General features: G+C 37.8%; 1 protein-coding gene across 6 annotated transcripts in view; it reads left to right on the top strand.

The window, feature by feature from the left end:
* EPC2 (enhancer of polycomb homolog 2) overlaps window positions 1–12,020 on the top strand; it is a 279,917-nt gene that overhangs the window by 167,703 nt on the left and 100,194 nt on the right. The window contains exon 1 of one of the 6 annotated variants that reach the window (XM_055572648.1): window positions 11,335–11,503. The exons of the other annotated variants lie outside the window; for them this stretch is intronic. Coding sequence (XP_055428623.1) covers window positions 11,492–11,503 — 12 coding nt within the window. The 5' untranslated portion in view covers window positions 11,335–11,491. Of the gene's footprint in view, window positions 1–11,334; window positions 11,504–12,020 lie in introns of those variants that run through there. 6 annotated transcript variants of the gene reach the window in all.

Below are 12,020 nucleotides of genomic sequence, written 5' to 3'. Positions count from 1 at the left end.
AGAGTTGACTCATTGGAAAAGACTCTGATGCTGGGAGGGATTGGGGGCAGGAGGAGAAGGGGACAACGGAGGATGAGATGGTTGGATGGCATCACCGACTCAATGCACATGAGTCTGAGTGAACTCCGGGAGTTGGTGATGGACAGGGAGGCCTGGCGTGCTGCGATTCATGGGGTCGCAAAAAGTCAGACACGACTGAGGGACTGAACTGAAGAGGGTAATCTTGCCACTTATTTGATTTTTGAGATGTTGCTATAAACTGTGACGTTTTTGATATTCAGTTCATAGTTGGTTATATGAACTGTCCATGCACGCCAGGATAGTTGTTTCATCAATCTCCTGCCCACTGATTTCTGGTAGCATTCCAAACTGGGATAACCTGCACATGTTCCCTCCCTCAAATTTTTTCAGTGAGAACTTTTGCAATTGAATTGAAACATTATATCAAGGCTGCTACATTTTTTATTTGGTGACTTGAACTCCTTTGGCAGTCTGTTGAAACTCTTCAGAATGACGTTCTAAATGCATAAACTAGTTATATTGAAATAAGTTATCAAAATATTAAAACAATTTTTAATTTGCATTCCTTATTAACATAATAGGGATCTAGAGTTGAGTGTGATTATCTTAGGATTATCTTAAATAATCCTAAGTATTTTAGTAAATGCAACCTCTGTAATATGACAATGAAAATATTTATTATGTCTGTTGGGTTTTGCCAGGTCACAAGTATTACCAGTACTACTGTGATCTGTTACCTATTGTTAATAATTGAAGAAAATGTTAAATTTGTTAGAAGTTAATGAATTAGAGAAATGATTTATTTTCTCACCCAAGTTCATGGACCCCCTCAATTCTTTCTTTAGATGTTTTGGGGATCAATGACCTGAGGTTCAGAACCCCTCAGGAGTTTCTGTAGCCTGAATGGCAGTTGCATTCCTATATCATACTTGTCCCAAATACACAGTCAGGCTACAGATTTTATCCCCATTATTGTAAAGGAAATGCTCCTATAAACGGAGTTTTTTTCATGTTTAAGACATCATCTAGCTTTTTTAAGTTGAAAAGTAATTGGCCCACATGATTTAAGTAAAAACCTAATAGCCAAATATGATATGCATAAAAATTAAATGTCCTTTCCTGCAACTCCAGACACTCCATGCTGCTGCTGCTAAGTCACTTCAGTTGTGTCCGACTCTGTGCGGCCCCACAGATGGCAGGCCACCAGGCTCCTCCGTCCCTGGGATTCTCCAGGCAAGAACACTGGAGTGGGTTGCCATTTCCTTCTCCAGTGCATGAAAGTGAAAAGTGAAAGTGAAGTCGCTCAGTAAGTGTCCGACTCTTCGTGACCCCATGGACTACAGCCTTCCAGGCTCCCTCATCCATGGGATTTTCCAGGCAAAAGTACTGGAGTGGGGTGCCATTGGAGTGGGTTGTCTTCTCCACCAGACACTCCATAGAGGCAGCTTATTTGTAGCATCATGTGTGTACACTTAGAAATAAACAAATGCTTTTTACTTGGTAAAGTGGGCAAGTTTTTCTCTTGTATTCATTTTGTGAGTGAGTCATACGTGACTTTAGTGTTAATTTCTTAATCTAGAGTCATAAAGTCAGGTAATTTTGATTTTAAGTTTCTTCCCTTTAAAATCTTGGAAGAATTGAGAATTGGCATATTGTAGTTTTCTGTTGAAGTTTGGTTATCAAACCTTAACTTCATATCCCATGTGGGAATTTGCTTTGTTAGTAAGCATTGCATTGTTCATAGTAGGACTTTTATTTTCCTATATGTAAAATGTATTAAAGTCAGATTGACTGTCGATTAAGTGACTTGTCAGTGTGTATTTTCTCTAACAATTATTTTTAGTTTTAAATAGCATCCTGGATCAGAAGAGCATCAGTACGGTATCCCTTTTAACAGAGCTGTCTTATTTCAGATAGCACTTTGTTAAGATGGGCCTTCCATACACTCTGTCTTCTGTCAGACTTGCACTGTAGATGTCTGTGATATTTATTCATTCAGTAAAATAGCTCTATGAACACAGGAACATTGTCTGTGCTACCTTTGTGTCAATCATCTGGTACAGTGAATGGCATATGGTTGTTGCTCACTAAATATTTGCTGAGAGAATAAACGTTTGCATTGTACTTGACATACAGAAAGGGATGAGATGTGTTTGTTACCTGTCTTCAGCTTGTTGTCCCACAGAAAAGAGTACACAGATAACTTCATATGAGGGTTAGTGTGCTATGTGGAAGATAAAAATGATACTGTGGAAATTTGTGTCACAAGGGGACATCCTTTGAATTGGAGTAGTATATGTGATGGAGAAGGCAGTGGCACCCCACTCCAGTACTCTTGCCTGGAGAATCCATGGACAGAGGAACCTAGTAGGCTGCAGTCCATGGGGTCGCTAGGAGTCAGACACAACTGAGCGACTTTGCTTTCACTTTTCACTTTCATGCATTGGAGAAGGAAATGGCAACCCACTCCAGTGTTCTTGCCTGGAGAATCCCAGGGACAGGGGAGCCTGGTGGGAGGCCGTCCCTGGGGTCACGCAAAGTCGGACATGACTGAAGCGACTTAGGAGCAGCAGCAGTTATCCTTTAGCATCATCAGGGCTTTCAGAATACCTCAAAAGAAAAAAAAAAAAGATTTAGGTCAGTGATTCGCAAACTTTGGCATGCTTCAGAATCACCTGGGCCACTAATCAACTGGGCTCCATTCCCAGAGTAATAGGATTCAGTCAGTGTGCAATGGGGCTCAGGGAATTTACATTATTAACAATTCCTAGGTGATCCTAATACTGCTTGTCCAGTGACAACCGTCAGTTTAGAAGGAAGAATAGTGGCTCTCATCTTGGCCACATGTCCCATTATCTGGGATGCTTTTGTAAAATACATGTCTAGGCTTTCCCCTGAGTTTACCAATCAAATCACAATTCATGGCTGATTCTGATTCTAGATAGGAAAAAAGGGTTAGTACTTGTGCCCGTGATCTCTGCCTGTCTGTCTTGCCATTGTACCACTCCTTTCAAGGTTTCTTCTCCTGTGTTCTTGTCCATTGGCTTTCAAACTTTTTCGGCTGTAACTCAGTGTGTTTGTACCCAAAATAAAGTGCAGCTTGACACACACATACATACTAATATGCAATTAGGTTCCATTTTTTTGCAGTAGTTCTACTAAGTTGCCATGAACAATTAGTAGTAAATACCGAACCATTGCTCTTAGAGGAAACACAGGATTAGGCCCACTTGGGCCCCTGGTCACAGTATTTCAGTTCAGTTCAGTTGCTCAGCCATGTCCGACTCTATGCAACCCCATAGACTGCAACATGCCAGGCTTCCCTGTCCATCCCAACTCCCGGAATTTACTCAAACTCATATCCATTGAGTTGGTGATGCCATCCAACCATCTCATCCTCTGTCATCCCTTTCTCCCAACTTCAATCTTTCCCAGCATCAGGGTCTTTTCAAATGAGTCAGCTCTTCCCATCAGGTGGTCAGAGTATTGGAGTTTTAGCTTCAGCATCAGTCCTTCCAATGAGTATTCAGGACTGATTTCCTTTAGGATGAACTGGTTGGATCTCCTAGCAAGGGACTCTCAAGAGAATCTTTTCCAGTACTACAGTTCAAAAGCATCAATTCTTTGGCACTCAGCTTTCTTTATAGTCCCAACTCTCACATCCATACGTGACTACTGGAAAAACCATAGCTTTGACTAGACGGACCTTTGTTGACGAAGTAATGTGTCTGCTGTTTATTATGCTGTCTGGGTTGGTCATAAGTTTTCTTCCAAGGAGCAAGCATCTTAATTTCATGGCTGCAATCACCATCTGCAGTGATTTTGGAGCCCCCCAAAATAAAGTCTGTCACTGTTTCCATTGTTTCCCCATCTATTTGCCATGAAGTGGTGGTACTGGATGCCATGATCTTAGTTTTCTGAATGTTGAGTTTTAAGCCAACTTTTTCACTCTTTCATTGTCAAGAGGCTCTTCAGTTCTTCTTCGCTCTCTGCCATAAAGCAATTAATCCATAACCTTGTTATATATGTTTCTGTTAAAGATACTTTTACCTATTGTTGCTTCATTGACATTGAATTCAGCCAACAGTACTGTAGCTCATGCCTGAGTGGAACTTGTCTAACACATATACTTTCTCTGTAAGGCACATCATAGCCTTCTTCTGCTCAGAAACATTAGACAGCATTTCACTATACTTTGGGGGAGGGGCATAAACAATGATATCATTAAAAAAAAAAACCCACAAAAGTGTGAAAAGTATGACACTAAATATAACACTAAAAGGACACTTGTTTACAGTATGAGATCTGAAACAGGAAATCAGAACATTGCCTTGTTTGACCTCAGTTGGAAACTTAGGGATCAGTGGGAAGTACTCAAAGTGTTGGTTTTAGGGTCACAGATAAATTTTAACAAGTAGGTGAATTTGCAGACATGGAATTTGTAAATAATGAGAATTGGCTATGCATATATATATTTCTTCTCCTTTTCATTTCTGTTTTGTTATATTGATTTCATGATTTACTGGGGGTTCAACCCAGTTTGAAAAACACTGCTGTAATTTAACAACAGGGGTTATATATTATTTACTATTTATGTAGTGATGTTGTAAGTTATGTTTAACTCTCTCCATGTACACACACATACTGTTTCTCTCTCTGTCTTATTTTAGAGGACTTAGTGTTAAATCTTGGTGATAGGGCATTCGGCTTTTGGAGATACATCATCAGGCTTATGTTTGTGAAAGATCATTGTTGTCAGATGGATTGTGGAGGGCAGCATGTGGGTGGTGGCGGCAGTGACAGTCGACTAGAGACAAAGATAGTGATGAGGCCAGTGCGCTGGAAAAGTGATTTCTAATGGTGTGCTTTCAGCAGATGTGTGACAGTAAAAACGATTTCAATGCATTGTGAATTGAGAGATTTCAGTCAAGTCTCGATTTTATATCAGGGTTTCTTAACTAATGTATCTGGGACCTAGATAGACTTAATGGGGTCTGTGAACTTACTGATTTTTTTTAACCACAGTTTTATATGTATGTCTCCTCTTTCTGTCCAATCATCATATTATTAATGGATTAAATGACTTAGAAAAGGTTAAGAATCTGTTTAGTAGATAATACAGTTTTTTTTTTCCCATTGGTAATCTTAATTTTATATGAATCACAGAGTTCTAAATATTCTGAGATGTCTAAGGAGGTATTTTAAAAGCCCGATACTGAGTTTATACTGTTGTGAAATGCAGAATTTTATTCATTGATTCTTACAGTTTTTTGATGGAAACATGTTATTGAAGAATATAAATGTATTGAATTTAAGGAAGGGTCTGTGTTTTAAGCCCTAAAGTACAATGTATTGTTGGCCTCTGTTGCAGTGGAATTGTGTTTAGAAACAAAGGCATAGTTAAGAGTTGCCTAAGTTGTTCTTGTTTTACAGTTAGGACATTAATATAGTACAGTATGGTACTCATTCTGTAGATCCATTTTTTTTCATCAAAAAAGGGATATCTAATTGTCCAAACACCATTTTTTTCTTTTAAGAAATTATGTTTTCTCCTTAGATTGAGTTCTGACTTTCCTCATATTTGAATTTTCTTAGGCATTTTATCTTTATATTCTTAACATTTAAAAAATAATCTGATAGGGCTAGTCACTTCTCATTTAAAAAAAAATTATTTATTTTAATTGGAGGATAGTTATAGTATCGTCTTGGTTTTTGCTACACATCAGTATGACTCAGCTGTAAGTGTACGGTGTCCCCTCCCACCTCCATCCCCCCCACCCCTCTCGACTGTCACAGAGCACCGGCCGTGGTGCCCTCTGCATGCATTAAACTGGTTATCTGTTTTACATGTGATAATGTGTGTGTTTCAATGCTTTTCTCTCAAATCACCCCATCCTCTCCTCCCACTGAGTCCAAAAGTCTGTTCTTTATGTCTGTGTCTCCTTTGCTCCCCTGTACATGGGATTGTCGGTACCATCTTTCTAGATTCCATATACATGCATTAGTATACAGTATTTGTCTTTCTCTTTCTGACTTATTCACTCTGTATAATAGGCTCTAGGTTCATCCACCTCATTAGAACTGACTCAAATGCATTCCTTTTTATAGCTGAGTAATTGTGTCCGTGTACCACAACTTACTTATCCATTTATTTGCTGACAGACATCTAGGCTGCTTCCTAGTCCTAGCTATTGTAAATATTGGGGTACAGTGAACATTGGGTGCATGTGTCTTTTTCAGTTTTGGTTTACTTCTCCCATTCTTACTGCTCTCTTTTTTTCAGAGTTTTTCTTACCATTGTTGCTTATTTATTTTTCCATGTGAATTTATAATTATTTTCTCTGGCTCCAGGAAAAAATTTTGTTTTTATTGGAATTTCACCATGCATTTTATAATTAGCTTATAGAGAATTGACATCTTTGTGATACTGACTTCTTATCCCCGAACATGGTTTGTTTCATTTGTTGAAGTCTATTTGACTGTATCATTCAGGAACATTTTTCTTGTATTGGTTTTATGCATTTTGGTTAAGCTTATTTCTAGGAGTCTTATCTCTCTGATTGCTTTTGTAAATGTCATCTCCTTTTGTATTAAACCTTGTAATTTGTTATTTTTATTTTGAAGAGTTATTGGCTTCTATATGTTAATATTCTATCCTGTGACTTTATTAAGTTATTTAATTGTTGATACTTGCTGCAAAAGAGTGAGACACAACTTAGCAACTAAACAGCAGCAGCTTGTTTTTGAATAGATTGTGTTGGGTTGTTGAGCTATAGATACCACATCACTTGCTTATAGAGATCGTTTTACCTCTGCTTTTCCAAATAGTATACCTCTAATTATATGCCAGAATAACCTTCAATTCCATGTTAAGTAGTTGTGGAAATGATGGGCATCTTTATTTTGTTTCTGACAAAACAAATGTGAATGTCTCCAGTGTTTTTTCATTAAATCAGATGTACATTATTCAGGATTGACTTACAGATGTAGAAAACAAAATAGGTATTTATAATAGAATATAAATTATACCTAATACATAAAAATATATAAAAATCTCCAGCATTTCTGTCATGAGGATTGAATATTTTCAAATGATTTTTCATGGATTTTCCAATAGGAAGAAAATGTGATTTTCCCTTTAGATCTAAAAATTATCGATTATTTAGTAATAGGATATTATTCTTTTAAAATGTTTTTATTTATTTTTTTCTGTAAAGGGGATTAGAGAGATTTGGCCTCCTTCTGATCAAAGGTGGCCATCCCATAGCTTCTAAATTTATTTCTACTTAAGCAGCCATCTCTGGCCAAGAGTAGTAATTCATTCTCATTTCTGACTTTCAAGGAGATAAAATATTGGCCTAGTTCCCGGTCAGAGATCTAGCCCGATCCAGTTTACTGTGGTTGGAGTAAGGTGGGGCCATTGACCAACTTGGTGGGTGGCAGCGCACATCTTAGGAGACGATGGCTGCTGAGTGACTTTGGTGAGAGAGAGATGCACAAACGGTGTCTACTGTAATTTTGTGTTCTGCGAGACCAGATTTATTAATGCAGTTAGCAAAATTGCAGGTGTATTGTACAGACGAAGATTTCTTTTTGTAGGTTGTATTCTCTCACTGGATCACCACTGAATTTCTTAGCTACTCTCTAGTACATATTTTCAGTGGTTATTTGGACCTGAGAAGATCCTAAAGGGCCCTCTGAGTCACCTTCCACCTCCCACTTCCCAAAGGGCAAGGTTTCTTAGTATAGGCATATGGTTGTGTATATGTGATACTAACATTTATTGAGAAGTGTGGGTTTTTCCCCCTATACCAAGTAATTGTCTGACACCAGTGGAATGTGTTAAAATTCAACTCAATTCTGACACCAGAAGCCAGATAGGAGATGCACAGGGCAGGGTGTGAGGAAAGGGGCATGGCATCCCTGTGTTCCCTGAGAGTGCCACTCTCCCAGCACCTCCACATGTGCGCCAGCCTGGAAGCTCTCTGAACACAGGCCTTTTGGATTTTTTTTAATGGAGGCTTCAGTTACATAGATACAGTTGATTAGATCATTGGCCATTGATGATCAGCATTCTGCAACTGCTCTCCCCTCTCCAGAGGTGGTGGGGGTGGACTGAAAGTTCCAATCCTCTAATCACGTGATCCCGGTCCTCCTGGCAACCAGCTCCCATCCTTAGGTGCTTTCCACATGTCAGTTAACATTAACCAGACATGGTTGAGAGGGATTCGTTAAGAATATTGAGACACTTTTATCAATCTCATCACTAAGGAAGTTCCAAGAGTTTTAGGAACTCTGCCAGGAATGGGGACAAAGAGCAGATATATATTTTTTGTTTTAAGTTGGAGTATTACAGTATTACATGTAATTTTCAAAAAATTAAAATTTGTCTATGTTACATGTAGTGATATTATTTTAGCCATAATTTCGTATTTGGCAGATGTCTTTTAAAAATAGATCTGTTGAGGTATAATTGACACGTAACTGCACATACTTAACATGTACAGATTTACCCTGTGAAACTATTACTACTGTCAAGATAACGAACATATTTATCACCTCCAGTAGTTGTTTCCTCATACCCCTTTATAAGCCTCTCTCCCCAAATACTGATAGTTTTCTATCAGTATAGATTAGTGGTTGTGTTTTGTACACTTTCACATAAATGAAATCATACAGTGTATTTTCTCTCTTGGTCTGGCTTCTTTTACTCAGCATAGTTGTATTGCGGTTCATATTTTAGTGTGTATAATTATTCATTCCTTTTTATTGTGGAATAATGTTTCAGTTTATGTACACACCATGGGTTTATCCATTCACCTGTTGATTGAATTTTGGCCTTGACAAAGAAGGCTGCTATGAGCATTTGTGTGTATACATCTGCTTTTGTTTTGGGTAATTAATATCTAGGGGTGAAATGGCTTTATAGTCAGTAAATTTAAAAAGTATAACTTAAAAAAAACTTTGCCAGAGTAGTTATATACCACACAGGTACCTTTTATGAGATGTCTACTTAGTTTGGGACCTTGTTACTCAAAGTTTGGTCTGTGGATTTGGTGTTATGATTATCTCGGAGCTTGTTAATGTTTCATGTTTCATCCTACAGCCTGTTGAATCAAAATATGCATTTTGAGTAGATCCTTAGGTAATTCAGATGCACATTTAGAACTTCAGAACTCTGGTTTAGAGCAGTAGTTCTCAAGCACTCCATCTCCCCCCTCCAACCCCTCCCCCCCTTTTTTTTTTGCTATAACCTCTTGAGGGCTTTGACACCTATATGAAATCCTCAAATGTGGCTGGGAGAGAGAAGGTTTTTAAAAGTCTTGACACATAATATTGATAAATGTGACATGTTCTGCTACCTTCACATGATTGCTTCCTGGTGACTTATTAATACTTAAGGCAATGAAGTGTTGTGCCTGTTGGCAATTTCAGATTTGGTAGTTTCAGGAGGAATTGCTTTGCAAGCATTTTTCTAGCATAGAGCTCTTGGGTTTGGCACAATTTCTTGTGGATGAGAGATACTGATTTTCTTTTTGTGTAATTTTTCTGGTAAATGGGTCCATTTGTTAGCATTCCCCCCCCCAATATTTTTGTTTTCATAACCAGTGATATAATTTTGGGGTATTTTCATATATAGTTATCTTTAAATTTTCTGTATTGGTTACTCTTAGTGTTCAAGGAATGCAAAATATTATCAGCTGTTGACTGTTAATAGATAACTGAATATCAAGTAATGCTTTTTAAAGCCAAATATCCATCATTTATTTTGCTTGCTGTTTCAAATTTTTTGTGTTACTACTCATTCTCTAATCATTGTGTGAATATTTAAGACCAAGCCACATTGATGTGTCACCTTCCTAAGTTAGTGTTGATGTTGAAGGTCATGGTCTTAATGACATTAGAAAATTCTCAAATTGGAAACAAGATTTCTGGACTTCCCTGGTGGTTCATTGGTTAAGACTCCATGCTTCCAGCGCAGGGGGCATGGGTTCCATCCCTGGTCAGGGAACTAAGATCCTATGTGCTATGCAATGCAGCCAAAAAAGACAGAAAACAAGGTTTCAGAACCCAACAATTAGATAACAAGAGAGTAAACATTTACTTTGTCAAGTGGAACAAGTGAGTGATATATAACTTATAGTTTTCCAAAAGATGATTTGTCAGACATTCTAGAATTATAATGCTTGTGATGTTTCTACACTGTAAGATTGCTATCACTTTCCTTTCTGTTTAAGATATCAGTTATTCAGGCCATCAAAGCCCCCTTATCCCCATTTCTTGACATCCCCACAAACAGTTATGGGAGAAAGAGAAGCAATGGGTGATTTGATTCTCATTCATTTAAAATTTAACACAGCTGTTTTTCTAAAGAGAAGAATCTTTTCCCTGTTACTAAATTCTAAAAGGGATTTGTTGCAAATAGGCTGTTATCTGTTTAGCTGATAAAAATGCCTTTAAATACTGTTTTATGGGGGCGGGGGGGGGGAACCCCCCAGAAACCCTAATAACGTGACTGTTTATTTTATTGATTTTTAGCAAAAGCTGATGTATTTCTTTGGGGGGCAAAGTTAATGAAGTACCTGTAAGTTTACTTACAAAGGCAGTATTTAGAATACTAGAGGAGTGTATGGCTAACATGTGTTAGGCCTATGTTTTTCAAGTTTTCTGTGATGAAAGGCCAGTTATGTGGGTTTTAAAAATTGTTTCAAATTCATTGTTTGCTAATACTTTTCTCAAGTAAAAGAAAAAATGAGTTATTAGAAAAGTTACATAAAAGAAAAATGTGGATGAAACAAGGACTTTTTTTTTTTAATTATTAGTTTTAACTAACAAAATTATTGTCAAATTGCTTTGGAACTTTGTAAATAAATGCTTATTCTAAATTTCCTTTCTCCTGCTGCTGCTGCTGCTGCTAAGTCGCTTCAGTCGTGTCCGACTCTGTGCGACCCCAGAGATAGCAGCCCATTAGGCTCCCCCATCCCTGGGATTCTCCAGGCAAGAACACTGGAGTGGGTTGCCATTCCCTTCTCCAGTGCATGAAAGTGAAAAGTGAAAGTGAAGTCACTCAGTCGTGCCGACTCTTAGCGACCCCATGGACTGCAGCCTACCAGGCTCCTCCATCCATGGGATTTTCCAGGCAAGAGTATTGGAGTGGGGTGCCAGTGCCAAGCACTGCTATAGACTGGTGGTTTCCATGGATTTAATATCACATTAGAACTTGTTAGAAATGTAAGTTGTCTGGTTCTATCCCAGACCTACTGAATCAGAAAAATCTGGTAGTTTTTTGCTCAGCAGTCTGTTTTAACACAAAACCAGCAGGTGATTCTGCAGCACACTGAAGTTTGAGAGCCGCAGCTGCGGCCTTCTTCCTAAAATGCTGATTATCTGGGCTTTCTTAGGAGGAACTGGATAGAGTTTAGGAACTGGATAGAGTTTAAAACTCTGAGTGCCAGCTATAAGTAAAAGAATGAAATATAAGGTTGGTTACAAAATTAAATAGGTCTTGGATTCTTAAAAAATAACACATGAAATTAAAGATAGAAAGGTTTGATGTGCTAAGTGAATAAAGAGAAGATTCTGGTGTTTTGATACCAGGATTATGGACCACGTAATTAAAACTATTTTGATAGAGTTGAAAAGTTTGGCATTGGTCTCACCTAGATAAAGATTTCATCAGTCAAAACTTCCTAATTGTAAGACCTCAGGGTTGCAAAGCAACTGATTCAAACAGCTCTGAGTTTGATGTTTGGCAGGACTTTTTAGTATATATTCATAGGAATTATTAGCATGTTGTTATATTTCAGTGTTTGAAATGGGGTCTTTGTCTTAATCTGTGTTTTATTTTCATTGTCTCATTGTAAGTAGTAGATAGAAATATAATTGATTTTTGTATCCTGCAGTATTGCAAAACTCACTAATTTTAGAAGGTTTGTTCATAAATTCCCTTGGATTTCCTACTTAGAAGATCAGATGCATCTGGGAATAAAGGCAGTTTT

Source organism: Bubalus kerabau, chromosome 3 (genome assembly GCF_029407905.1).
Source record: "Bubalus kerabau isolate K-KA32 ecotype Philippines breed swamp buffalo chromosome 3, PCC_UOA_SB_1v2, whole genome shotgun sequence".
Lineage (NCBI taxonomy): Eukaryota > Metazoa > Chordata > Mammalia > Artiodactyla > Bovidae > Bubalus > Bubalus kerabau.
Note: the sequence above shows the minus strand (reverse complement) of the source record. Positions and strands in the feature narration are given on the sequence as shown.